At 49.3% G+C, this 26,897-nt stretch overlaps 7 protein-coding genes across 7 annotated transcripts; 4 read left to right on the forward strand and 3 right to left on the reverse strand.

Annotated features, from left to right (window-relative positions):
• Positions 1 to 1,520: 1,520 nt before the first annotated feature.
• On the forward strand, positions 1,521 to 2,402 carry N7446_007403 (SAP domain-containing protein; the record flags this gene model as incomplete). The annotated part of the gene is made up of 1 exon (XM_058516148.1): positions 1,521 to 2,402. The coding sequence occupies one exon, from the start codon at positions 1,521 to 1,523 to the stop codon at positions 2,400 to 2,402; it is 882 nt and encodes a 293-aa protein (XP_058373326.1).
• A 344-nt stretch (positions 2,403 to 2,746) lies between these two features.
• N7446_007404 (uncharacterized protein) lies at positions 2,747 to 3,118 on the forward strand (the record flags this gene model as incomplete). The annotated part of the gene is made up of 2 exons (XM_058516149.1): positions 2,747 to 2,843; positions 3,000 to 3,118. 2 exons carry the CDS (start codon positions 2,747 to 2,749, stop codon positions 3,116 to 3,118), a joined length of 216 nt encoding a protein of 71 aa, XP_058373327.1.
• A 1,421-nt stretch (positions 3,119 to 4,539) lies between these two features.
• Positions 4,540 to 9,099, forward strand: N7446_007405 (uncharacterized protein; the record flags this gene model as incomplete). Its single annotated transcript, XM_058516150.1, has 1 exon — positions 4,540 to 9,099. One exon carries the CDS (start codon positions 4,540 to 4,542, stop codon positions 9,097 to 9,099), a length of 4,560 nt encoding a protein of 1,519 aa, XP_058373328.1.
• An 804-nt stretch (positions 9,100 to 9,903) lies between these two features.
• N7446_007406 (uncharacterized protein) lies at positions 9,904 to 10,710 on the forward strand (the record flags this gene model as incomplete). The annotated part of the gene is made up of 3 exons (XM_058516151.1): positions 9,904 to 10,060; positions 10,140 to 10,646; positions 10,700 to 10,710. The coding sequence occupies 3 exons, from the start codon at positions 9,904 to 9,906 to the stop codon at positions 10,708 to 10,710; spliced, it is 675 nt and encodes a 224-aa protein (XP_058373329.1).
• Positions 10,711 to 11,637: 927 nt separating this feature from the next.
• Positions 11,638 to 15,250, reverse strand: N7446_007407 (tetratricopeptide repeat protein; the record flags this gene model as incomplete). The annotated part of the gene is made up of 5 exons (XM_058516152.1): positions 11,638 to 11,661; positions 11,703 to 13,101; positions 13,204 to 13,435; positions 13,536 to 14,230; positions 14,301 to 15,250. The coding sequence occupies 5 exons, from the start codon at positions 15,248 to 15,250 to the stop codon at positions 11,638 to 11,640; spliced, it is 3,300 nt and encodes a 1,099-aa protein (XP_058373330.1).
• A 1,913-nt stretch (positions 15,251 to 17,163) lies between these two features.
• N7446_007408 (cytochrome P450) lies at positions 17,164 to 18,675 on the reverse strand (the record flags this gene model as incomplete). Its single annotated transcript, XM_058516153.1, has 2 exons — positions 17,164 to 18,169; positions 18,230 to 18,675. 2 exons carry the CDS (start codon positions 18,673 to 18,675, stop codon positions 17,164 to 17,166), a joined length of 1,452 nt encoding a protein of 483 aa, XP_058373331.1.
• A 1,524-nt stretch (positions 18,676 to 20,199) lies between these two features.
• N7446_007409 (uncharacterized protein) lies at positions 20,200 to 24,564 on the reverse strand (the record flags this gene model as incomplete). Its single annotated transcript, XM_058516154.1, is given in 4 exon segments — positions 20,200 to 20,578; positions 20,639 to 20,802; positions 20,867 to 23,806; positions 23,824 to 24,564. 4 exon segments carry the CDS (start codon positions 24,562 to 24,564, stop codon positions 20,200 to 20,202), a joined length of 4,224 nt encoding a protein of 1,407 aa, XP_058373332.1.
• Positions 24,565 to 26,897: the final 2,333 nt, after the last annotated feature.

Raw genomic sequence — 26,897 nt, forward strand, 5'->3', positions numbered from 1 at the left:
AGAACGCCGCTTTTTCACTTACTTTCATGTCACTTTGTAATGACTTAGTCTGAGAAAGTTGCTTATTTCTAGATGTAGGAATGTTACAAACCATGTAAGGGTAGGAAATAAGAGCGGGTGTCTTAAAGGAAGCAAAATAAGTAAGATTAAAATATCTAAGATGGGAATCAATCTAGAACTAAAATTAGAGCTTATATCTAACAATTCTTCGTTAGTGAATAAGGGGCTATGTCATTCCTTTATAATGCTTTAGCTTTAGGTCACTTGAAAATAGCAAGAAGAAGCGATATAGGAAAGTGAGCTACGACAAAGAAGTCAAGTTCTCATTTAAACGGCTCTAGGAATACCGAAGAGCTTTACATGTCCCAGTCTTATAGTATCTGTGGTTAGCAACAGACTGTCAGAACTTCTATACATAGAATCTACTGTAATCTATAAATAAAGGAACATTAGAGTCTAGCTTTGAAAAGAATAGACATAGGAAAAGAATGGGAAGGGACGAAACGCTGCAGATTTGCAAGCATGAGCCAGAAGGCGCTACACTACGCCTTTGTTCTCTCTATACCTCTGGTTCGTTTTCAATACTTTTTGCCAATCATGTAATATGAAGAACAGACAAGTCAAGCCACTATATTATTTAATACGCCCTTGATAGCAACAACATGCAAATTTGACTTGGAACTTATACTTCAACTGATGCCTGAGGAACATGAAGTGGCGTCACAAAGTTGTGGCGCAGTGCATGCAGGCCACGTTTTCTCCCAACAAGCCCTGTACAACTGGCAACCTCTGATTCGGACATTATATTGAGTATCTGGGTCAGCTGTGTCATTGCGCACAGTCCAACTTGCTTGTTACAGCCTCTCTTTACAGCTTCTGTGGCGTGTTGATCTCTGCATGCACGGGCTACACTGCCAATGATATATGATCTCTACCGTATCTCGTATTGCTTCGACTGGAGATCCGGGGATAACCGATCGTCCTCGGCAGAAGAAGAAGAAGAGTCATATTGGAGAGTTATTTATTCGGAGTCGCCGGGCCATATCTGGTTGCTGGTTCGCAAGCCCACTGAATTGTCTAGACGTACATCTTATTATGCACGATTGTGATTGGCGGACTTTGTAGCCAGTGGTAAACGAGTAAAACAGGATGTTATAATGTATCTCCACGTTTTCATCTCAATAGCTATTGAGGGCTGAATAGGGTATCGTGTTAAGTCATCAATATTTTTCACATTGTATATCGCTATTGTTCCCACGAAATGGAGATGTCTAATGTAGACCCGATCGATTCCATTGTTAGAAAGACATGAATGAATACAAGTGAAGTTATAGAAAGGTGGCCAGTGCAGTTGTCATATCACGTGACGACCCTGGACGCGCCCCCATTGTCGCGTTGATTGTCCTCTCCGTCCATTCAAGTTGTCTGGCCCCACATCGCATTCCTAACCTCATCTTTCCCTCTTCCCATCTCCGAATCCCCTCACCTTACCTCACCTTACTACATCTTCCAATCACAACATGGCGACCGACTACAGCAAGAAGACCAACCCTGAGTTGGTCGAGATCCTCAAATCCCGATCTCTCCCTCACACCGGTAAAAAGGCCGACCTGATCTCGCGCCTCCAACAAGACGACGAAAGCAAACCTGCCGATGCTGCCGCCGCTGCTCCAGCTCCCGCCAAGACTGACGCCGCCGAGGATGTCATTGACTGGGACGACGAACCTACAGAGACTGCCGTGAAGCCATCAACAGAAGCCGGTGCCGCAGCCATTGCTGCCGGTGGCCAAGGCGCTGTGCCCAACCCCGTCGCTGTCCCCAACCAGAAACTCGATGAGAACCCTGCCACGACCGATGACCTGAAGGTCGAGTCCACCGGCGCCGCCGCCGAAGTCGCCGCCCAGCCTGAAGCTGCCGTCGAAGAGAAGCCTGCTGTCGACTACACTCGCGGCCTGCCCGCGACAGAGCTAGAGGCCGAGTTGCAGAAGCGCAAGGCGCGCGCCGAGAAGTTCGGCATTGTCGAGGATTCTGAGACAGCATTGAAGGAGGCTACGAAGCAACTGGAGCGCGCAAAGCGGTTCGGTACCGGTGCCGAGGCCGAGATCTCCCCCGGTGCGGGTGTAAGTCGCCTGGACCAGGCACTCCCTGACGAGCGGTCTCGCAAGAGGGGCCGCGAGGCTCGTGCCGACCAAGGCGGTCGTGGAGGCAAGAAGCGCGACACTGGCCGGAATCGTAACCAGCGACGTGGAGATGGGAACCGTAACCGCGATGGCGGAAACCGGACCAATGCTGGTGTAAAAAAGCCCAACGCTGGCAATGGGAACAATGCTCCCAAGAACTGGAGTGAGAAGGACAATGCTGCTATGGAGGCTCGCAAGAAGCGATTTGCCGCTGCTGCTTAAGTGCACTTGCTTCTGGGTCAATCATCATTTATTTAATGGGCGTTTGTGTATTGAGATGCTACTGGGAACTTTCGAGGCCATTCAATTCGATTTGTTTTAATATATGTGAATCTAGAAAGCTTTTTATGTGTTTCATTCCAAGTAGAGAGTAGTCAGCAGAGGTCATCCCCGGGGCGCCAAGGTAGGAACCCTTGGAGCTTCGAAATCTCAACTCTTACACAGACTCAAAACTCAATCACCTGTTCTTCGCGGCGCTCAGTGTTAATTCCCCGGTGACGGCGAAGCTGAATACTGCATTAGTCGCTTGTTCCTGCAGCAGCGCTCCGACCACTCGCAGCTTAAACATGACCCAGAACGTGACTGCTGTGCTTGAGATCGACAAGCCTCAACATTGGGAGGACTCGAGTCTGAGCACACACTTTTTTTACGAGGAAACAGCAGGTATTTGAAATGGCATGTTCTGGCTCTACGACTTCAAGCTTCATTGCCAGCATTACCGCCCTCCCCACTTGGCTCAGTCCCTCCCCGCGAATCGCAATCCACAAGTCGCTTTTTTTAGAATTGGTGGCTTCAAGCTAACATCCGATACTCCTCTAGGGCCTGTTCATTGCTCGATCGCCCAGTGGGCCATCACAGCCCGTCTCCACATCCAAGGGTGCTCGAACATTGAATCCCCGGAGACGACATGGGCTTCCCAAGCCGTCACTGGTCTGTGAATCTTACAAGGCTACCGATTAGACTCGCCCCCACCTGTAGCGACCTCTTTACGTCCAGTGGGTGGCATTCCCTGGTAAAGGCTCGGCTCGGGCCTGTTCCAAACAGTACGCAACTCTGGATGACCGTTGAGAAATCTTAGCTGAGACTCGATGTGTCTCAAACGTGATGCGGGTGGAAATGAACTGTTTCGGGAAGATGTGAAGTATCCGGCGCCTAGTCGAACACATACGTCTCTTTGCATACGCATGGTCCCTTGAAACCACGTTGGGAAATTCTCCGAAAGCACGGGGAAGACGTGGAGTTACGGGAGTTACCAAAAAAGAAGGAAAAAGCATAAATGAACAAAGGAAAACTCTTCGCGTCGATCATTCAAATCATGGATTCGGCTTCAAATCGGCGTCTCCGGATGTGTTGGCAAAGAGGCGAGAGAGACGCGAGGAGACTGGTTGCCAACACGGGTTTGCTGCACACTCAGCTTGAATGTACACCGCTGACCTGCGATCGGGTCAAAATTTGACGATTCTCCACTGTCAAGCCATGCAACACCCTTGTCACGTTGTGTGCTGATACAGTACTGCTTTGCCGCCGGGAACCGATACCGTTGAGCCAACGAGACTCCTCTTACTGAGATCCCTGTGGGCCTGGTCGTTAGCCATGTGTGCGTGCGCAATGATCCCGCTGGGAATTGCCCCGGTTATTTGTGGGAGTCGCCTTTTTTGACTTTGGCCCATCCAACACTAGTTCGCGCAGGCTATCTGGTCCTTTTGACAGGCTCGAAGTTGTGCAGTCTCGACTCCCCCGATCTCATCACAGAAATAGTTATAGTGTGCCAATGAGAGAAACGGCCTGGTTTTGTGGTATCGGGGCTGCCGTGCAAACCCTTCTATATGGTGCGGTACAAGGGTAGTTTGCCCCCACATCGAGGGGCATTTCTAGTCAGCACATAAATGCCTGGAGCCTTAATAATTATCTTGTTTCTCTCTTCGTTGTCTTTCAATTTATTTTTGACCTCTGACGTGGCTGGAAAACCCTGAGATCCAACGCCACATTGAGTGTGGCGAAGCAGCTGCAGCTTTTAGGCTTCGCCGATCCAAGGTGACTTTTCCCTGACGTTTACTCACGGACTTTTTGTTATACTCTTAATACCCTGCTAATATCTACTTCTAGTTCTATGACTTTGAGATACCCCAGTTTATCTGTTTCTTATATTTTAATACTATACATGCGCTAGGCGCCAACAATCTTGATCGCCTGACATGTATCGCAGTGAGTACCCCAACCAGATCTAGGAAAAACAATACTGATCAACCAAGGCTGCTTTTCACTAGATAATGATACGTGATGATTACTATACCGAAATACAAGTACCCGAGTCATTTGTCTTCGGATTGCAGCCAGGGACCTCACTCAACCCTACATCATGCCGTACAGTTCTGGCCATCACATGCCACGTGATGGCCTGTCCTCAGCATCGCCTGCAAATGCCTATGGCGTTCGGCCACAAGGATCACAGATTGCAAGACCAGTCAATTTTACACCCAGAAGCAGGACCTCATCATTCTCGAGCGTCGAAGAGACCAGCCATGTGCCAGGGTCATCCAATACCAAGAATACAAATCGTGGAAATCGACTATCTATGCTTCCGCGTCCCAGGACCGGTAGCACTGTATCACCAACTACGCCGGAATCTGCTGCCTTTACTCAGAAGTCCACACAACCAATTCCCTCCTCGCTTACCAGCCCAGGGATCAACAATCCATCAGTATTTGTGACTGGACAACAAGTGTCTTCTCAGAAACGGTCACGAAATGTTCTTCGAAGACGAGCCCCAACAATAGGAAGACATGTGGAGCAATTACAATCCCACAAGCTCAGCCTCGTGATTCCGCAAGAGCCTCAACCCGTCAATATGAACAGTGCAACGAAGCACGGCACTCCTGAGTCCCTTCGGTTGGGGCATTCGGCTTCGTCGTATAGAACCAGTCATACAAACGAAAGCAGTGCGAACTTGAGCTCGGCAAATTCCAGATTTAATGGCCCGGAAGAACTGGCAAGTCTCAGGACTACAGTCGATACCCAGAACTTGCCACCGCCTCCGGCGCCCTTTTTCTCGGCAAGCAGCCCTTCGACAAGATACTCAGAGTCTCCAAGTATTTGGAGTCGAGGATCTACTCCCACTTCCCTGTCTTCTTATTCCCCAGGTATCGTATACTCAACAAAGGTCGGCCGTCTCAGGCAGCCTAGCCAATCTCAAACACGATTGCCGGTGTTTTCTCCCTCAATCATTCAATCAAGTCCCAAGCAAGAAAGGCCTGAGCAAAAGACCCAAAAGCGAGTGCCTTCAAAACCTTCTGGTTTAAGCTCAGTAGGGACGGACGATCAGAAACAGTCAACCTCGAAGTCTCCATCTACCAACATTCGCGGCTCGCCATACAGTTCTCCACAGAGAAAAAGTTCGGTAGATTCCAGTCCATCAAAAACTGGAGAAATTGACACCGAAAAGGCCCGTAAAGAGGTCGAGGAAGCCGAAAGACGCCTGTTTGATCCGCAAGCGGGCATGGAATTCTCCCCCGCAGGTATTGCGGAGAATCCACGCACTCCACCAAGACCAAGCAGAGATGGAACGCATCGTCTAGAGCTGGAAACTTCACCTGTGGTACGGAGCAACTTGCGATACATCAGATCGACGGGTCACACAAGACGCGAATCCGCGGAAAAGGTCCTAGCGGCCAACCTTCCACATCCAACCTCAAACCAATCTGCCGCTGCATCAATTGACTCGCTGCACTCGAGGAGTATATCGCGCATCTCATCTCGGGATGGAGGATCCCCTGTGTTATCTCGGAAATCACCTCGGACATTGACGAAGGAGCCCCCCAAGGAAAAACCGGAATCGAAGATGCCTGTACCGAAACGATTTGGTCTTTTCACGAAGAAGTCTAAGCCTGATATGGATGTGACTACGACGGAACAAGCTCGTCTACCACGTAAAGGCCCCACCGCTGGAACAGGACACGAGGGCTACGGGAAGTACGGACAACGCGGCCGGAAAGCCAGTGGGAGTAGTAGCAGCGGCACGAGAACAAGATCAACAAGCACAACGCGAAGTGCCGCCAGCAAAGGAAGCTTGTCTAGTAGGCCAGATCTGGAGATTGATGATTTCCTAATGAGTCGTCTGGAGCCTGTTATCATCAATGGCGGGGGAGTGGATGGTGCATCGTTGTCGCGAACACAGAGCGAGCAGAGTATGAGCAGCCTTAGTGTTGCATCTACTTCGAACTTACCTCGACAGAGCGCGCTCACACACTCCAGTGGTCAGTCTACTGACTCGCTTGCCACTTCGACGGGGACGTTTGGTGATACTGTCACGCCTGTCGAGTCTGCTGGGACCGCATCAAGAAACCCCAGCGCTGAGCGCCAAACGAACATCAGTCGGCCTAGTGCCTCCAAATCACGCATGCCAGTTCCAAAGAGCAATTGGCATGGTGTCCTTGCAAACCCTCAAGCCGCTGTGACCACCACATCTCTCACTAGTCAAGAGTCGAGTATTCAAGCTCCACGCCAGCCAAAGAAAGCTGTTCAACAACCCTCGGAACGACCTCAAAAAGCGGAGTCAGCCGAGCAGCAACAAGTCAAGAAGGGAAAGAAGTCCATGTGGAATTTCTTTCAGAAAAAAAATGCCAATGAACACAAGAGCGAGCCTCCTACCTCAACTGCATCCCATACCGCCCAACTCCATGCGGCGATTTCGCCCGTGCTGAACACTCGACCTGTTGCCCACTATGCGTTTGTCGACGCTGACTCGGACTCGCTGGACGAGATCATCAACAAAATTGAAGACTCCCCACCAACAGAAGAGGAAGAAATATTCCACCCAGTGGAAGTTCCAGCAGGTCTGAATATCAGAAAAAGAGAGCCTTCCATCCTGTTGCCTTCTCCGCCAAAGCTTCATGGAGAGTTTGACAATGACCGTCCCTCGCCGAAGACTGCCATGTTCAATCGCAACCTTATGCCCCCAGAGCTGGAGTTGTCACCTGAAGTCGAACGCCCAAGACGGTTGGCTTCGGTTGGCCGAATTCCGCAGGTTGTCTCGAGGCGCGACAGACAACATCGACCAGTGATGCAGTCATTTTCGCGACCCTTTAGTGTCGTTGAGTCTCCATCTCTCTCTGTTCCCACGACGGGTGTTCCACACGAGTCTCCATTGATCACAGATGCACCTCTGGATCTGGGAATCGGGCCCAGCGAACCTCGATGGAGCCATGGGCTTAATCCTGCTTTCAGCGCTTCTGAGGAAGCCAGCGCTTTGGATTTCCTCGCTGGACCATTCTCAGACTATGAGTTCCTTAAGTTTCCGCCGAAGAAAGGTTCGACCTCGTCGGATAGTTCTGCTGCTTTGGCTGCAGTTACTGCTGTCGCTCCGGTGCCTGGATCGCCACCTACTGAAGATGAGGTCTGGAATGAGTTTGATGATTTGATTGATGATGTTCTCTCGCCGGATGGGCCGGAGCCAAAGGAGCCCGTTAAGTCTGAAGAGGATGACAGATTTGAACTTGCTACTATGGCGAGTAGGGCTCTTCAGGACGAGTTGAATAACCCCAATCCTACCCAACGAGTACCTGGTGAGGACTCTGTGAGATCAAGTGCCAGCTCTGTTCGGCTTCGTCGGTCTAGGATTGTTTCGGCTTTGCATTCGTCTACTGCTCCTTCATCGCAACCCTCCTACAGCGATCTCGTTTCCAGGTATGGTGACTTAACAGAAGATAAGATAAATGAAGAGAAAGAGGTGGATATTTCGGCTCCTACCGAACAGCCATCTTCCACCCACCAGCGCCGGGAACAGGAGTCCACATTTCTTCAGTCTCTCGCTGCTGTCCCTTCACCGCGACGAAAGATCCACCGTCAACAGGAAGCTGGCTCCTCGGAGCGTGAATGGGATGCCGTGACACGGACTAACATGCGGTCGGCGTCGCTCATGACCAGTCGTTGGCTGTCATTTGGCCGAGTTCTATTTAGCCCGGCACATAACCACGTCAAGACCGGAGGCCAAGGAAGGATCCTGGTGGTTGATGGACTTGGAAACGACGACTGGTCTTTCTATTGCTCTTTGACATATCCCGATGCAGAGGTATACAGTCTTGGAGGTCGCCCTGTGTCTACAGCAGCTCCTCACCCCGCGGCATGGCAGCCACCGACAAACCACCACACAGTTTACCACGCCGGACTGAGCAACCCGCTTCCCTTTCCAAAGGACTACTTCACCGTAGCCGTGCTGCGATTCCCCGCCGTATCCTCCGAGACTGTTCAAGGCAACATTATCCAAGAATGCAAACGGGTCCTCCGAACAGGCGGGTACCTAGAGATGAGCCTCCTAGACCGTGACATGGTAAACATGGGACCACGCACCCGCAAAGCAGTTCGCCAGCTAAAGGAAATAACTTGCCTATCCGATTCAACGATCAGCCTCAAACCAGCCAGCGACAGCGTCCAGCGACAACTCGGTACCCAGGGCTTCGACAATCTCCGCCGCTGCATGGTCCGTATTCCAGTCGCAGGAATGGTCGTCCGATCCTCTGCCTCCACTACATCCTCTTCCCAATCTATCTCAACAACTACCCCCTCCGACGCCTTTTCCCTCCCAACAATCTCTGTCACCACCGCAACAGGAAGCCAAAGCACAAGAACTGCATCAAAATCCCCCTCTGACGACGCGAACATCTCTCTGGGTGATCTCCTCTCCGACCCATCCCCATCCCCAGCAAAGGACGAATCCATCGCAAAGATCGTCGCTCGTGTCGGACGCTGGTGGTACTCAAAATGCTATGAAGATCCTGTCTTCCCTGGAGGGGATAGCGATAACAGCATATGGAGTGACCGCAAGGTCCTTCGCGAGTGTCAGAGGAGAGGAACTGGTTTCCGCATGTTGATTGCATATGCCCAGAAACCAAGTGAGGTTCCGCGGCGCACAGCGAGTGTTTAGGTGTACGCAATGATTATGATTTACCGATTTACCGACTTATTGATTGATTTACTGATGGTTTTGCTTTTTGTTTGATGATATCTATGATTGATTGCCTAATTTGCATGATTCAGAAATACCCATACTTTTCATGATATGTTGTTAGCGTTTGAGAGACGCAGACTTTGTGGGCTTGTATTCAAGACTTGTATTTGTTTTGCTTTGCTTCTTTTTTTTCTTGCTTTAGTTTATATATTATTGCATGAGCGGATGTTGATCACAATTCTTGTGTAATAGAGATGGATTTCCAATGTACAAGCAGGACTTTATAATGGACAAAAAGCCTCTACCTTTCACTAGCCAGCTAGCACTCTTATTCTTAGTGTAACGTTCGACATAACTTGCGGAGTCGACTAGACGGATTCATATCATCTTCAAACACGAATCCTTGAAGAGCTGAACTATACGAATATGTTGATGAGCTCGTGCGCTATTGGCTTGGCATCGACTGATCCTCATCATATTGGGTAGAAGGGGATGCAGAATGGCGCAAAATAGAGAAGATCTTTGCTTGTTCTTGTAAAATAGTCCTAGATACCCTAGCACACCTATAGGCCCACCGATCTGCCGGGTCTACCCTTGAGGAACCTGCCCATACACGTCAATTTTGATGATTTGGCCTGGCGTCGGGGGCTTTGCACTATAAATAATGCAATCTCCCGCCTATAGTCCAAATTTGCCTTCCTGTTGTGTCCCCCACCAACCTGGAATTGGCCTTGAACATAATCAAGTCTTTCTTTCATTATATAACTGTTATATGTCAATATGCCGTCTGTTGCCACCATCATTCAGGGCGTGGCTCTTGCTACATCCGCATATGCTGTCGATCCTGCTGCGGTCTACAGCGGTGGCTATACCTCATCCAGCCACGTCTTGCTTCGAATCGGCAATGGCGGCGCCGGGCAAAGCGGTCTGATTGAAAGTAAGTTAAGCGTAACTTAATGACGGGCACTCTTTCTCGGCTTTATGTATATATAGACTCGCAAGCTAACACAGCCCAGTCCTTGCCAACGAGTTCATCAAGTCCAGTGTCAGCAACGGCTCCAATCCCTTCAAAGTCGCCTGGTATAAGAGTGACACCACCGAGTCCATCAACTACCTCAAGGACGACACCGTCGATATCGGAATCACGTACACCCCATCAGCCGAGCAGATCGCCATCAATCAAGGCATTGCAAAGTCCCCCGCATGGTATGCCTGGCGCGACCACTTCCTCCTCGTCGGTCCACAGTCCAACCCAGCCAACCTCTCCAAGAGCGAAGATATCAGCACCATGTTCTCGAATATCTATGAAACCGCCGAAGAAGGAACTTCAGACCCACCCGTGCGCTTCCTCACGCGCTACGACAAATCTGCAACAAATATCAAAGACTCTCAGTTGTGGATTGGTATCGGTCAAGTCCCCTGGGCTACTGCTTACTCTAAATGGTACCACCAGTACATTGCGTACCCAATTCAGGCTTTGACTGCTGCTATCTTGTTGGATGAGTACACCATCACTGATCGAGGTACTTATCTTTCGATCTCTACCGAGCTGCAGAACCAGACTACCATCTATAAGGCCGCTACTGATGAAGCCTCGGACCCACTCCTTAACCCTGCTCATATGCTTGTTGGAAAGAATGCTAAGAATGAGAAGACTGCTGATCGATTTGTGCAGTGGGTTATTAGCGATGAGGGCCAGAAGATTATTACTGGTTTCAAGAAGAATGGTCAGCAGCTATATACCGAGGCTCCTGCCAACAAGACAGCTCCGTTCTAGACACCAACGTCTGAGATGACGGTAGGGTCTCCAATCAAATCAATCCAAAGTTCTATTAACCTAATGGAGTCTAACTAGTATCGTAATGGCTATGCAGGCGCTTCATTTCAGTTGAAGCATGGACTCGTAATCCGTACGCCAGATCATGCTTCAGTACAAACAGAAGGCTGGTCCTCAGAGAGTGAGAGCACTAGCTTAGTACATGCAAGTCCAAATATCAAAACTCGTAAAACCCAGCAATGAAACCCGACAAAGCAGTACAAATGAGAAGTTCAATGCAAATGATGCATTGAATACAAAAAGGTTGCGGGCATGCTTTGATGAGTACCCAGCGTCTTCGGGACTCTGTTCCATGGCTGCGAGGCCTACAGGTCCTTCATCGAATCCCTCACTGCTCCACGCTCCACGTGTTGGAACTGAGCAAGACGACCGGTTCGGTGCATAAATTTGGCAATGTAGCGGGCTGCCAGCGGGTCTGACACAATAGTGTCTAGTCGGTCGGGTTCTGTAGTCCAATCTTCCAAAGACGGTTGAATAAATTCTCGCCGTGTATCGCCGAATGTCTGACATTGAAGCAAGACATGCTGCGGTGTCTGAGACGATTTGGCTTGCGTACATGGTTGGCTTATCAAGGCCTGAACATGACTGATAGCTTCGCTTTTATCTTTCCCAAGTTTTTCTCCAGCCTGGTTGTTCCCTCTCGAATGGACTCTTGTACTTCAAAGGAATCGCAAGTGTTAGGCGACAGAGAGCTCAATATGCTAGATAACTCTTTATATTTGTCGTGATTCTGCCCCCAAACAGCCTCAGCACCATCCAGGGCCTGCTGGTAGTACAAAAGAGCTTTCTCAATCGTTCCCTGCTTCTCAGAGAGGAGGCCCAAGTTCTCAAGCGCGACCAAAGCCGGGATGTACGTCAAAAGAGACGTCGGCCCTAAAGTCTTCTTGTAGCCTTCCAGTGCTCGCACGTACATTGTCTCTGCATCCTGGAACCGGCCTTGTTCCGCGTAGAGATTGCCTAGGTTGTTGACGGTACCTAGCGTCGACGGATGCCATCGTCCCCACGTTTTCTCGTAGCCTTTCAGTGCTCGCACATACATCGTCTCTGCCTCTCGGAGCCGGCCCTGGTTTCTATAGAGATTGCCGAGGTTGTTGACAGTATCTAGCGTCGACGTGTGTTCCCCTCCCAACGCCTTCGCCTTCTCCTTGCCTTCGAGTGCTTGCTTGTACATTTCCTCTGCCTCCTGGAGCCTGCTCTGGTTCTTATAGAGATTGCCGAGGTTATTGAGAGCATCCAGCGTCGACGGATGGCATCGTCCCCACGTCTTCTCGTAGCCTTTCAGTGCCCGCACGTACATCGTCTCTGCCTCTCGGAGCCGGCCCTGGTTTTTATAGAGATTGCCGAGGTTGTTGACGGTATCTAGCGTCGACGGGTGCCATCGTTCCAACGCCTTCTCCTTGCCTTTGAGTGCTCGCTCGTACATCTCCTCTGCCTTCTGGTGCCGGCCTTGATCCGCGTAGAGGAGGCCGAGGTTGTTGACGGTATCTAGCGTTGAGGGGTGCCAATATCCCCACGCCTTCGCCTTCTCCTTGCCTTCGAGTGCTCGCTCGTACATTGTCTCTGCCTCCTGGAGCCTGCCCTGGTTCTTATAAAGATTGCCGAGGTTATTGAGGGTATGCAGCGTCGACGGGTGCCCCTGCCACCGCACCTTCTCGTAGCCTTCAAGTGCTCGCATGTACATCGCCTCTGCCTCCTGAAGCCGGTCTTGATCCGCGTAGATGATGCCAAGGTTGTTAACGGTATCTAGCGTCGATGGGTGCCATCGTCCCAATGCCTTCGCCTTCTCCTTGCCTTCGAGTGCTCGCTGGTACATCTTCTCTGCCTCCTGGAGCCGGCCTTGGTCTGCGTAGAGGAGGCCTAAAGAATGTAACCCCTCAGCTTCATTTCCGACGTCTATACTGTCTAGTACCTCGAGACATCGATCTGCATGTGCAATAAGCCGCCGCTGTACCTGCCAGAATTTGGGTTCACTATCATTCGGCACGCGAGCTACCACACATTTTATCGCTGTCAGAGCCATATCCCTATCGACCACCTCGTTCAACACATACATCATCCACGAATGGACGCACCGGTGTACGTTATACCCTCCCGAGTCAACGGGCTCCGGTGTGGACTGATCAGCTTCTACAAGCCCATGACTGCATAAAAGTCTTAGGGTTGTATGAAATGTAAGCTTATTTTCCGTCAGTTTCTCTAGCCATTCTGGCTTTTCAGGCCCGCTTTCTCCTAGCAGCTCATACCATAAGTCTTCATTAGCGAAGTATGCCCATTGTTGGAGAAGCAGAGCTGCAATTGGACTCTGCTGCTGAATAAACTGGTACGAAACATTCCATGTTGAGTATAACTTTTGATCGTATACCTGTAGCAACGGTGTCTCTTCCTGTAATTGCCGCCATGATTCACGGTATAGCTGGAGATACTCGGTGTAGGTTACCGAAACTTGGTTTAAGTATGCGCCTGCAGTTGCAAGGGCTAGGGAAGCCCATCAAACTCTTCTGCAAGCTTAACAGCTGCCGGGTCTGCTCTATCTTAGTAATTGGCAACAAATCATACCTAATTCACTAGTACTCACCAAGGCTTAAACCATCACGACCAGAAACAGACTCAAGGATCTCGAGACTGTCATTGATATCCTCCAGCTTGCTTAGGTGAATAGACTTGATAGGTTGGCGTAGATTTACCATCGATGAGCGCGTGGTCACGATAACGTCGCCATGGTCGGCCTCGGGCAGAAATGCACGAAGATCAAAAGCATTCGTAAGGTGTCTGCCTTCATCGCCACACGGACCTGCCCCTGCCTTGATACAGGAAGCATGGTTTAGGCTTTTGTCTCTATGGTTATCTAATAACGGATTGTCGTAATTGTCATAGATGACCAACCAGCGATCATTCATCGGCTCGTCCAACCACATTTTAACCGCTTTCACTATCTCGTCTAGATCCCGGCTCTGCAAGGCATCCGCAAGGTATGTGATAGTCGGGTGATGGCGTAGAATCCACTCAGCTGCGTCAGCAAAGCTTTGCTTCAGCCCTGTTTCGTCTCTTGCGTTCATCCATATTGCCGCTGAGTAGTCAAGTCGATGTCGCTTAATATAGGCGATCGCCAACTGCGTTTTGCCCATGCCACCTAACCCATGAACGACAGCAGTACAACGTTCAAATCCCTCGAGGGCCTCTTGCACCAATTGGAGCTCATATTTCCTTGCAACAAAGTGGCTCACTCCAGATACCGCGGATAGGCTGTACTGGAGCTCGAAAGCGGTAGGTCTAAGCGATACATCAATAAGCTATTAACATAACCGTGTTTCTCTCTATAATAGGATAGTAAGAAGTTCACCTTTGTGCTTCTTCAGACATATGGAAAAACAACTGCCTTGCATAAGCAGCTGCTACCGCCGCCGCGTAGCCCTGCCATTCGTCGCTCTTGTGCGAGTCGCAATAATCGGAGATGCCTCGGATAACCATACATGGGAAGTCATTCAAGACCCCCGCGGCCTCAGTTTCAAAGCATAACACCGTATACGACTTCGCTAAGGCATCCCTCCTCTTAGCATTCTTTATCACCTTTTCCCCCGTTGCTATTGTACCCCTGTGTACGACAACAAACAAATCGTCTTCCTCGTTTATCGGTCGCCGGATCCGCTGGTTCTCATCACATCCGCAGTCTCCACACGGTACCCCTTTTTGCTTGTGTTTATAGTCTGCTACATAGAGATGATCATTTGCAGCGCCAGGAGACTTAAAGCGACGAAGCGTTCGTCTGCTAGTTTGGATTCTCTTCACGTTTTCCGAAACTAGATCATTATCCATTCGTTGACGCGAGATAGACAACTCTCGTGCAGCGTTGAGGAGCGCTAGTGGCGGAGGCGCAAGGATCCCTGTCCGTTCGAAATAGCCTTCATTCGCCTTTCCATGATCGTACTGTATTGCTCCAGAGTGTGTACCTGTAGGTTCACTGACCACCACATGCCCTAGACGGATCATCCCACAATCCGTCTTTACTGGCACACCGCCTCCAATGCCTACTAGCAAGCCATATTTGAGGTTTGGGAATGTCCTCCTCATTTGAGTGACGACAGTGGCTGCGGGGCAGTTCCCCGCCTGGGGAAGACCGACGATGACGACGTTATGGTTGTTGATGCTGCCGAGGTTATAAACATTTGTGTCCCCGCTTGGTTGCGGTAGACGTTTATGCTCTTTATCCAGCATCTCTAATGCCGCGATCTGTTCCACCTCCAACGGACAGATCCACGCCACCCGATAGGAATCGTGGCTCCTTGGGTGCATTGTCGTCGCGCCTCACTAAGGAAAGGGAGGTCCAGGCGAACTGTCGTAGTCTCGACGGGCCAAGTTGGGTGAAATAGTATCCAAGATAAGCAGGAAACCGAGAAAGAAGACCTGAATGTCAGCGGATGAGCCTCGCAATTAATACCCAAGATCCAGACCGAAGAGGCGCAGCATCTAAGCGCCAACCTAATGCATTCAGGGAAGCGATCAGCCAACCCAACATCTGTTCGCACAGGAACTTGGCGGGACAAGGCATGTTTAATATCATGTCCAGTCAAGGTAGAATTGTTTATAAGAAAAGAACACCGGGATAACCGAAAGACAGTGGGCGAAGATTAATATATATAGTCTACCAACGCCCGTAGCGAAATCAGCTTCCGCCCCAAACATTGCTTTCCTATTCTCGAGCCCCACTGCCAAGGCGTTAGTTAAATTATTTGATAGGCACTAGTATAACAATGGCCATTCTGCGTACTGAACGGTATTTAACATTGACATTACGGGTTTGAATTTACTGGACCGACTGACTGTAGCCTTGGAATCACCTCTCGTGTAATAGAGGGCTCATCAGTAGCTGCGGCCGTTAACTGAGTATCGGTAGGAACCGTAAAAACATAGGGTCCTCTAAGGCATATCGATAGATAAAAATAAAACCTTAAATGAAGGTGACGTATATCTCAGCTAAATTGAATATGTTGAGGTTTTTTTTTTTTTTTTTTTTTTTTTTTTTTTAAAAAAAAAGCCCCTAGCATATACAGGACAGTTGTATGCAGCATTTTCTTTGTGCCCTTAATTAAGAGAAAGCCTTAGATTTGTGAAGGGCTTTCTGTAAGGATAACTGTAGAATTAATTCTTCATCGGGCCTAGGCTCTACTCGAAAGTAGCGCGGATATCGTTAATAGCTAAATATAGCCGAAGGTATGAACGATACTTTATTTAAAGAAGCCATTGCTCTTGCTTTTACTATAGATCCTATAATATTTACATCGCTTTAGCTAACTCTTTCACTAAGTTTCACGACTAAACTATCGGCAACTGCATGACCGACTTTGCATGTCTGATGGACCTTTACAGCCTTGGGATTCATTCGGAAGAGACAAAACGGGTCCTTCGTCAGTTAGAATGCCGTTGTCATGACAGCTACTTGACCGGTTCACTCCACACGGAACTCCTTCTAGGCCTTTCTCAACTAAACTTGGTCCGAGCTCTGATGTATAATATTAATATCCTGGGATATCAATCGAGCCCGATGCATAACGAAGCCTTGTCTCCTTTCTGCCTCGCTTGCCCCTCACTGGCCGACAATGAAGTGGTTTCTCTCCCCCTTAGCTTGCAGCCTACTGCCCTCCAGCTCTCAACTCCACACCACCCATGGCTTGATCTATTCCCTAAGCCCCAAATGCGCGATAATTTGATTGTCCTTGAACCATTCGTGGATGAACACGGGCTCTGTGAAGACCTATGCAACACGATGGAAGGAACCGCGGGAATATTAGTCTGGAAAGACCCTTGGGATCCGACCGGCTGGGAGGTAACAAGCTCTTTTATGTCTGCCTGGGGATTAAAGGTCCAGAACTGTTAGGATCTCTTTCGATCTACGAACCATTGGCGTCTGAAACGGGGAGAGAGCTATTATTATACCTTCCACCGGCGATTCGTAGCTAAGCTGGCCTTTGCTTGGTTGAATAGTCACGGTTGTTCTTTGGAGTTCCTAGTCTTCTCCCCGTGTGTAGATATGGGGCCAAAACAGACGGAGGATTGCATTTCACGTTTGACTGGAGGCTTGGTGAATCCAAAAGGCGACCGAGAAGTGGAGCTTATGTCCCTTGACCCTGCGCTTTCTCAGGATGTGACCTCTCATCAGGGCCTACGAACAGCAACTGGGAACAAATGAACTTCTAAATGAAACCTCCCTAACTCTCACCCCTCATCTTAATCCGAACCGGCATTCCAAGCTTCGGATGCCCAGTAATCATACCAACCTCCATAACCTGATACGCCTTCTCCCCAAACACAACAGGCGAGTCATCAGGGAAAACAGGTTCAATATCCATTTCACGCACCGTCAGCGCCAGGATCGCCCGCAGCTCGATCTGCGCCAGCTCCTGGCCAATACAGTTCCTGGGGCCCTGCTCGAAGGGCCGCCATGCGTTTTTCCGTACATGCAGCGGCTCGCCTTCTTTTGCGAGCCAGCGCTCGGGCAGAAACTCTGTGGCTCGGGGCCAGAACTCTTCTGCTCGCTGGACGCCGAAACTGAGTCCGAACAACATAAATCCGTCTGTGGGGTACTGCTTCCCTGTTTCTGGGTGGGTTAGGTAGAAGTCTGCTTGGCCTTTGCGGATTGTGCCGACGGGTGGGAAGAGGCGCAGGGTTTCTTTGATAACGCCCGATGTATAGGGGAGGTGGTTGAGCAGGGCTGGGTTGGCGGCGATTTGGGCTCGGGCTGTGCTTGTATTAGGGCCGAGCACGGCGTCGTGTTCAGCGCGGAGTGTGGCTAGTGCTGATGGGTTTGTGTTGAGAAGGTAGTAGGAGTATGAGAGAGCTGTCGCTGTAGTGTCGTGTCCCGCGAACAGGAAGATCTTTATCTGGGCAATGGCGATGTCCGTGAAATGTTCGTCGGCAGCGATTGCGTTGGTCTTGGAAGAATCTTGTTGGGAGAGGTAGGCCTTGGTGGCTAGAGAGTTGATGGTCTTGTGTCCGGTTGATTCACCATTCAGATGCTCATGTATTCCTCGTTCGATATGTGGTCGGAGATAATTCCTGATGATCCTGTTATTGTTCCACATGCGAAGGGGGCGCAATGGGTTGAGAGCCATGACTAGTTGATCGGGGGCATTGCTTGTCCACATTAAAGCAATCTGTCGCTTCAATGTCTCTTGTAACTCGTTATTACTCGTTTGGCAATTTAGACGAATGTCACTATAGATATATGCTGTTAGTGAAGGTTGGAGAATGTGATAAGTAAAAAGGAGTGCATACAGGATAGCCCGGCCGATGATATCGATCGTGCAGCTAATGGCCTTATCTTCAAGTCTAAAAACTTTCCCAGATTTTGCAGCGCCCTTAAGTTGATCAACAAAGACATCAATCTCCTCAAGGAAGGCGGGTATTAGTGACAGAATATTCTTGACTGAAAATGCGGGATTGAAAATGCCTCGCCACGTCTTCCATGTCTCTCCCGACATGGTGAGTAGGTCGTTGAGTTGCGTAAAAGGCCTGAACTCGCCCTCCAGTGACGGATGCTTCGGAAGCGAGGTGGTCTGCGTGAACTCGGCCATCATATCAGGATGAAAGACGGCCAGCATTGGGGGCGCAATAGGCCAGATATCGATGTACATGAGCCCAGGCACTTCCAATTCTGGGTGGTCTTTGGCAAGGAGGAGAGGCATATATTGGCCATGAACATCGCTGGGATATTTGGCCATGGTTTTGCCGATATGGTGCAGATGTCCAAAAACCCACGAATGGGGCAGCATTGGCTGTGAGAATTGTAAGGGTATTGATCAACTGCCAATTCAGGGGACTGTACACACCACTCCATGTTGTCTAGCCGCATTCCGGAATAGACGACGGACTTGCCATACTCGATAGATAGACGCGATGACACCTGCCAAGACGAGCGTCACACTTGCTCTGCCCAGGGTGATAAGAATTGTCATTTTCGCAGCTGGGGTTGGTTTGTCAAGGATGTCAGGAGAATTTGCGACCCTCCCAGAGATCAGATTGAGCCGTTGCACCTATGCTGGCCAGACCTATGTTGACCAGCTCGTATTCTTACTTGAGACTTTCAGTTGGACCAATCGGCGCTGGGGGAATTTTTGGAGGCTGATTGGGCAACTGATAAGCCTCTTAAAATGACGCATTTAGCATATACCACTTACGGCTAGAGAGGTTGGAACTTTGGAAACACCCAAAGAAAATGGCTTCCCCGGCTTTATTTATAAGGCCTCAATGGGGCGTGCGGCTGACCCTCCGTGGGAGTTGAAAGTAGTGACGTCGTATCAGCTGATAAATGAGTTATATCTTAGTATTAATACTGTAAATTTCGTAAAATTGTTCACAATCTTCGGTGTAAGAAATCTGTCCAGGTGATCTGCGATCCCTGTGCACTAGCATGTTCCTCCAGAAACCCCTGCCCTGCCATTTCACCCAGCCTTCACCTCAATGTTTTTAACCCATGTACAGAGGCCCTTGAGCAACCTATTCTCTGAAAAATGAAACTCGCGTTCATTGTGAGCACGCTGTAATGTAAACCCGTTGCGATCACATGACCTAGTTGGTCATGTGACCATGATCTGGTATGGTCGCTGTTAGTTTGTGCGTTTCATATGAAGCTCAGGGGTTTGGCTTACATATCATATGACACCCCTTAAGCTGCTCGACGGTCTTCGAACTCGACAACAAACAGTTCACCGAGCATGGGAGCCCTATAAATGCACATACCAATAGCAGCTTAAGGGATATCTTATTACCCTGAGAATCAGCCAAAATCAGTTTCGAATTTGCATAGCTTGCTTGAAGTGAATATTTCTTGGACCTATCCAATTTTACATTTCCTTATTTTCCTTATCATCACTTGTATTGAAGAAACATTTACCAAAGGATCGCCCTGTCGAGAATATGAAGCTATGTTGATTGAGAAACCGCGCTTGAGATTTGCAAGTTGGGATTTGTCTGTATGCATCTCCTTGCAGAGGTATTCAGCCGAGAGAGAAGAGATGTGTGAAAAAAGTGACCAGAGAAGACAGAGAGTCCATGACAACGCCAGTGGTCTAAAATCGACTCGCCAATTGTCTATCATTCTATAAAACAATGTTTTAAAATAAGAAGAATCAATAAAAGAAAGAAAGCAACCAAACGGGAGCCGTAAGCCAGAATCTGAGGCGACAGACTCAGGCAAAACACCACAACGTGAAGACACGCCTTAGCAGCCCCAAGGGCCCGGTAGTCTAGGACTCGGCCTTCTTAGTAGCCTTTGTCCTCAATTTCATCATTAGGTATACCAGCCCATAGATACCAATCACAAAAATGACAACGATGCCTGCATTCCTCCAGCCAAAGTACTCTTCACTGAGATTGAGCGTCTTAAGGAAGTCCCCGCCTCCAGTATACTGGCACACACGGCAGTCGGTGGTCGCCTCTGGGTTGAGGAGATTTGTCCCCGCGCCCATGCCTTGTTGGTAGGCCGTAAGATATTCACCACAGGTTTGGTTGGATGGCGGGTCAAATATAGCGAGTTCACGAGTATCGCATTCGACAGACTTGGACCAAGTGGTGAACACAAGCAGGGAACTCATCAGATAGTTGAATGGATCAATGTAATACATCCTGGAGTCGAGATCAGTTTCTACCAAGATAGAAGATTTTAGGCGTGAATGTGGTGCTTACCAATATCTCCAGAATGGTTCAATCTGGCTGTACGGCACCATGACGCCACAGAATGAGACCAGGGTTGTGATAACAAGCGGGTTGACGAGCGAGGCGAACACCGCATTGGGGGCGTAAGCGGCGATCATCTGGCCAATACCAGTGTAAAGACACTCGTACATCACCTGTGACTTCGTTTTAGTACGTGCGATACGAGTTACTGAGATCTTCGAGAGAAGAACGACTTACCACAACGAAGAAAACACTGCCAGCGTACTCCGGTGCTGTTGGGAGCCCGCAAGTGAAGTACCAACAGACATAATACAGCAACGCGCAGACAAGCAAGTAAGGGATCTCTGAGATGATCAGACCAGTGACGAATGGAGCCCAGTGGTACATCTTGCTCTTCTTCTCACGCGTCTCGTAGATATCGCGACGGTCAATAAAAAGCGGTTGGAGCTGAGAGATAACTCCCGGTGCCACGAAAATAAAGTTGAAGACAGTGAAAAGATTTTTCTGGAGGTCTGTGAGGCTATCGCCAATCATCCAAAAGGAGAACCCATTCAATAGCGCGAGGCTGACGTGTAGGAGGAACTTGTTGTCAATATACTCGGTGTTACGGAATAGTGAGACGTTCATGCGGCGAGTTACAAGCTTGACCTGTGTCCATATGGTAGCTGCAAACTCGTGGCCATCATCAATAGTCCCGGAAGGACGAGCAGCGGCTTCTGCAACCATAGTATCTAGGTCTTTGATAAGCTGGTCATGCTCTGCGGATTCCAACCAGATCTGACTCCAATCGCGACCTTGGGGCGCGTTTCCTGATACCACATCAATCATGTGCTCAGCAGGGTTGGCCTCAGGTGGGCAAGGAGCTCCATGTCGAGCGAAATAAGCATTAAGAGTGTCTCCATTATCGCCAATATCGCCAAAGTAAACTGTCTTTCCACCACGGGCGAGCAACAGAAGAGTATCGAACTGCGCGAATAACTGCGCCGAAGGCTGATGGATAGTAACCAATATGGCTTGTCCAGCATCAGCGAGTTTGCGTAGGAATCGAACGGTATTAAAGGCAGCCTGGCCGTCAAGACCAGATGTGGGTTCATCCAAAAAGATAAGAATGCTAGGTTTTGCGACTAGCTCAACGGCGATAGTGAGACGCTTACGCTGCTCAACCGAAAGACCAGCACCAGGAGTACCAACAAGTGTGTGCTCAAGGTCATTGAGTTCCAAGAGGTCAATGATTGTGTCCACGTAGCGTAGCTTTACCTCGTCGGGAGTATCACGCGATTGGCGCAAGAGGGCTGAGAATTCGAGAGCCTCGCGAACGGTCGCGAGAGATTCATGCACATCCAGCTGTTCGACATACCCAGCGGAACGTTGGAAGGAGATAGGGATAGGTCGGCCATCAACAAGAACGGATCCATGGATAGTGCCTTCTGTCTTACGCTGGGCAAGGACGTCAAGGAGAGTTGTCTTGCCGGCACCAGAAGATCCCATAAGTGCTCCCAGTGTGCCAGGTTTAATGTAACCTTGCACGCTATCGAGGAGGACTCTATCACCCGAGGGAGTCTTGACCGTGTACGTCAAGTCTTTCCATGTGAAAATGCTCTTGTTGCGGATCAGGTCGTTGCTCAGGCTTCCACCCGGCGTGTCAGATGCGGATACGGCGGGGACGTTTTTAGTTACTTGCGACTCCTCGTCCTGTAGTAGATGTTTCGATTTGTGCTGCAGCTCCCGTGGAATGAGTAGGCTTCGACCGCCTTCTCCAAGTAGCTTCCACCGGCTAGTGAAGAAGATGGTAAGCACAACGAACAGTATCCACCATGCGATGATGATGCCGAGATTGCGCCAGACGTGACTGTGACTGAATGACATAGATGAGAGATAGGCATCACCGGTGAGGCTCGCTGCACCAGGCATCGCGCCGCCAACACCTGCACAAGATTGGCCGCCCTCTCCAGTATAACCAGGACCGTTTGGTATGAGGTTCGGGCCAACGCAGGGGATGTCTTGCTCGTGGAATTCGTTGCCGAGAAGAGCTTCGAAGCCGTATGCCATAGGGTTGATCCAAAAGAGCCACACAAACCATGGATGCATCTCCGGCTTGATGATCATGTAGCCCATGTAAACGAAACATGCCACAATGGTTAGGCCAGAGGCCTTGGTTGCGGCGTCGAAGGTTGGAAAAGCGGCTCCAATCAGTCGTAACAGGGCTGTCATGGACAAAGCTGTAAAAAAGTTGATGATCCAATAAGTGAAGAAGGCTGCGGCGGTAACCTTCAGGCCAACCATGAAATAAAGAACGAGGCCAAATTGCGTGACCTGGAATAGCAAGATGGGCAAGTCTGTGGTGATCTGGGCAACGCAGATGGCTGCCGGATGATACAGGGCAAAAGCGCGATGTTTGGCAAGAATGGGTCTGCCAGTAAACGAGTCGGTGACTTCTGAGAGAGCGATAAGAGCGGGATATAAGATCGAGAAGAACAGAGCGCCGCCTTTAAGGAAAAGACCGGCAGAGTTTGCCGGGGCATTGTAAAAGAGAGAGCCGCCGAGAAGAGCCTGGATAACTGTGGCACCTTGCTTCACAAGAAGAGTGGCCTTGTCACCCCACATGATCTGATACTGTCGAATGACCGCGCCCTTGACCTGGGAAAAAAAGTCGGTCGTGACAGGTGAGGTTTTGGACAACCCTCTGTGCTTTTCCCAGGCAACTGATTGCTTGAAGACGGCCGTATTGTCTGCTGCCTCTTCGCTTTCTGGATAGGTGCATTCGGCCAGCATCTTAGCCTTGATCGGGGACCGCTCATAGATAGCGAGAATCTCGTCCGCAGTCCGAGGAAATTTTTGCTCGTAGCCGGGGGCAATAAGACGCTCGGTTGGCACAGTCACGCCAGTCAGGAAGTCAGCTCGGTTAGAGCCAGAGTCGCGCATAAAACCAAGGTCTTCCATAAAAGGCACTGCTTCCTGTTGTGGGCCGTAGAAAATCTGCTTGCCCTCATCCAGGACGAGCACCTTGTCAAAATGCTCGTAGATGCCGTTGCCTGCCTGATACAGGGTGACAATTGTGGTGAGTCCAAGGATATCCGTCATCGCTCTGATTGCCTTGGTCCACTCTAACGCTGTGCTGGCGTCGAGGCCACGCGTGGAATTGTCCCAACAGAAGACGCTTGCTCGAGTAGTCAAGCACTCAAGGATGGAAACACGTTTCCTCTCCCTCCAGAGACACCTCTAATGAAGGCATCCCCCACATTGGTAGATGCTGTATGCGAGATGCCTACCGATCTCAGAAGGAAATTCTTGTTGAGCTGAGCGTATTCCTCCGCAGACTTGATACCCGGCGGCAGATGATACGGGACCTTCATACGGGCGGCGAAATCGATGGTCTCGCCCACAGACAATGTCGGGAAGAAGATTTCCTCCTCCGTATTCATAATGATCTGACCGCGGTATTGCTTGGCTTCCTCGGCAGGCATGTTTCCAAACGAAACGTCACCTGCGATCTCCGCATAACCAAGCCGATGATTTGAAAGCATGTTAAGCAACGTCGTGCACCCTGACCCCGGGCGTCCGAGAACAAGCAGCATCTCTCCAGGCTTCACACAGCCAAACGAGTTGTCGAGGATTGTTTTCATAGGGTCGCCCTTACCAGCTTTCCCGAAGGGATTAAATTGTGAAAGGACGTTCTCATTGAATGTAGCATCACTGCTGATACCCTTGACGGTGAGGTTCTGCCAGGCGACTCCAAGTTTCCTGGCCTTCTCCCCACTTTGCTCGTCTCGGTCTTTCATCGCTTGCAGTTCTTCGGCCATGTGCCACGTCGTTCGGCTTCCAGGGGCCACCTTTTCTGCCAATTTGTGCTCGGCATCGAGGTCTTGTATTGGCGTTTTGTCTGAGATGGAGGAATCATCGGACTTGCTGTCAGCGCTTGACGGGTAGAGGGTCATTTGGAGACCTCTGGAGTTCGATAAAGTATTAAGGAAGCGAGAAAAATTGAATCTAGTAAGCCACCAGATTTGCAATTGTATGGACAGGAACGTCTTGACAAAGTTAAGAAAGAAAAGCCGACGTGAGGCAGCGAGCAAGCTGTTCAAGTAACTTCAAGTTACTCTAAAGCGACTACCTGGCCAATGGTACCCATCAAGTTTAGCTTTGTCAATTGTAATCAACCCGTTCAGATAAAGGGGTGCATTGCTGGTTGACAGCATTACTCAAATCTTAGTCGATAGTTATGGTACCCAGTTTTCTGAACAATGATGAATAAACCATACGGGCGGATGAATACACAGGCGCATCTCTGCCCTAACTAACCCTTGTTTCCCTAGCGTCGATCTATTACACCGAAACCCTGTTAAGCTAACTCCGGGCTTGGCTATGTATTATTTACTTTAGGAGCCTCCTGTTTGCTTGGAATAATTTCGCCTCAACTATGCTGAGGTGTATGCAATCTGAGTCTGGATGCTGGAATGCGTGGGCGTATTTCTGATTATTCAACACCCCGGCCTCGTTCGGGACGATGAATAAACCACAAGTCGTACACGTAATCATCGGGACTTATTGGCTACTTTGCTTTACCACTGTTCGATTAAGCTGGTACAATCAGCCAAGGGTCAACCAAACTGCATCAGATCATGGAAGAAAAGTATAAGGCAGATGGCGGTTGGGGAAAAAAGGACATTCTGGAACGAACACTGACTATCATATCTTAGAGATGGTAAGATGCAAACGAACAAGGATCTCGCTTTCTCTGAAATTGTCTCCTCTCGTGAAGGACTTGGCGGCCGCGACCAGTGCTCCATATATGAGAAAACCCCTAAGCTTTTCGCTGTTTAGTGAGGCGGTTTTCCTACTTTTACCTGGACTCGCGCTCTAATCGGAGGTAGGGACGAGGATTTAATATTTTGATAATTCTGATGATCAAAGTCGAAAAGGGTTAGAAATCTATCTGCCTTGCACTGTGTATATATGGAAGTTCACTTAAACTGCCTCTCTTTATAAACCTTTTCCATGACTTGTATATACCGCAAGTGTAAGAAAGTTGATCAGGATGCTTTGTCCATTACCACTCGAACTAGCATTATTCAGTCCGCATTAGAATAGTATTTCTTTCGTTGGTGCTTAAGCAGCCGATTGTGAACTCCCATATCTGTAAGGCCTCCACTCGGGGTTCGGGGTTTCAGCTGTGTAACACACCTGTGTAATGTGCCGAGAAAAGAGCCAAGTACACTTATAGTAGACAGGACTCCCATGTTTCATTTCCGGTATTTAACACATCTAAAGTCACGACCCTCCCAACACAAGTCCCAAGAGCCCTATCTCAACCACCATTACTGACCAATGTAACTTCAGCATGAACGGCGCACATCTCCACATCTCCCCCACGCCCGCCTTCTTCGGTACAGCAGCCTCTCTGTGCATTGGGAAAAGTGCTATGGTTGGCCAAGAATTAAAGGAAAATCGTTTCAAATATACATTGGAGTTCAATAACTGGGAAATTCGAGCTTCAATGATACGGCAACATGGCGAAATAATCAGTGACATCGTTTTTCTGTGTAGCGATGCGGAATGATTTAATGCTCGTGAAAACGAACAACGCCCTGAATAGAAGATAAATATCAGCATGTTCAGCTTTACCGTTATTGAGCTTTGCTATGAACGACGACCGGGGAACAAAAGTTGATACTAAATTCCAACACGTACCATTCTAAAACCGCCAATACGGTTGCTCCTTGAGATGCCTTCTGGCCGCCCGAAGTGTATTGCATGGGTGATTGTAGAGAGTAGGCTTGTGTAATTATCACGGCCAGCCAAAGAAACATTGTAACTGCTTCTACTGCTGGAACCACAAAACAACGCTCAACCCGAGGATTGTAAATCGGGGCTAGAGCAAGATAAGGAGCTGCAAAGCTGAATGTCCATATTGCCGTTGCAAAAGCATAAAATATTGTACCGTAGAGGGATAATAAACATAGCACTATTAAAACTGAGAATGAATTTTTATCATCATTCAAGGCAACAAGGTGACTTACAATATACTGAAATACTAAAATTGGCGATTGCTAGAAGAGCTTGCGCGACACGCGCGAGACGGTATGAAGGAATTTTGATCGCCATACGAACGAGGGATGGATTTCGTTAGATACAACATGTTCTCTCGTGTGAAGTTATAAACATGAATAAGGTCCCTGTCGGCCTGATAGAATAAACAAGCTTAGGTCGATTACTGCTTTTTTTCCGTAGTCTAAACTTAGTACAGATAATTAAATTATGACGCATACTC

The sequence above is a fragment of the Penicillium canescens genome (genome assembly GCF_028828765.1).
Source record: "Penicillium canescens strain IBT 15451 chromosome Unknown utg000004l_segment0_segment0, whole genome shotgun sequence".
Taxonomy (NCBI): Eukaryota; Fungi; Ascomycota; class Eurotiomycetes; order Eurotiales; family Aspergillaceae; genus Penicillium; species Penicillium canescens.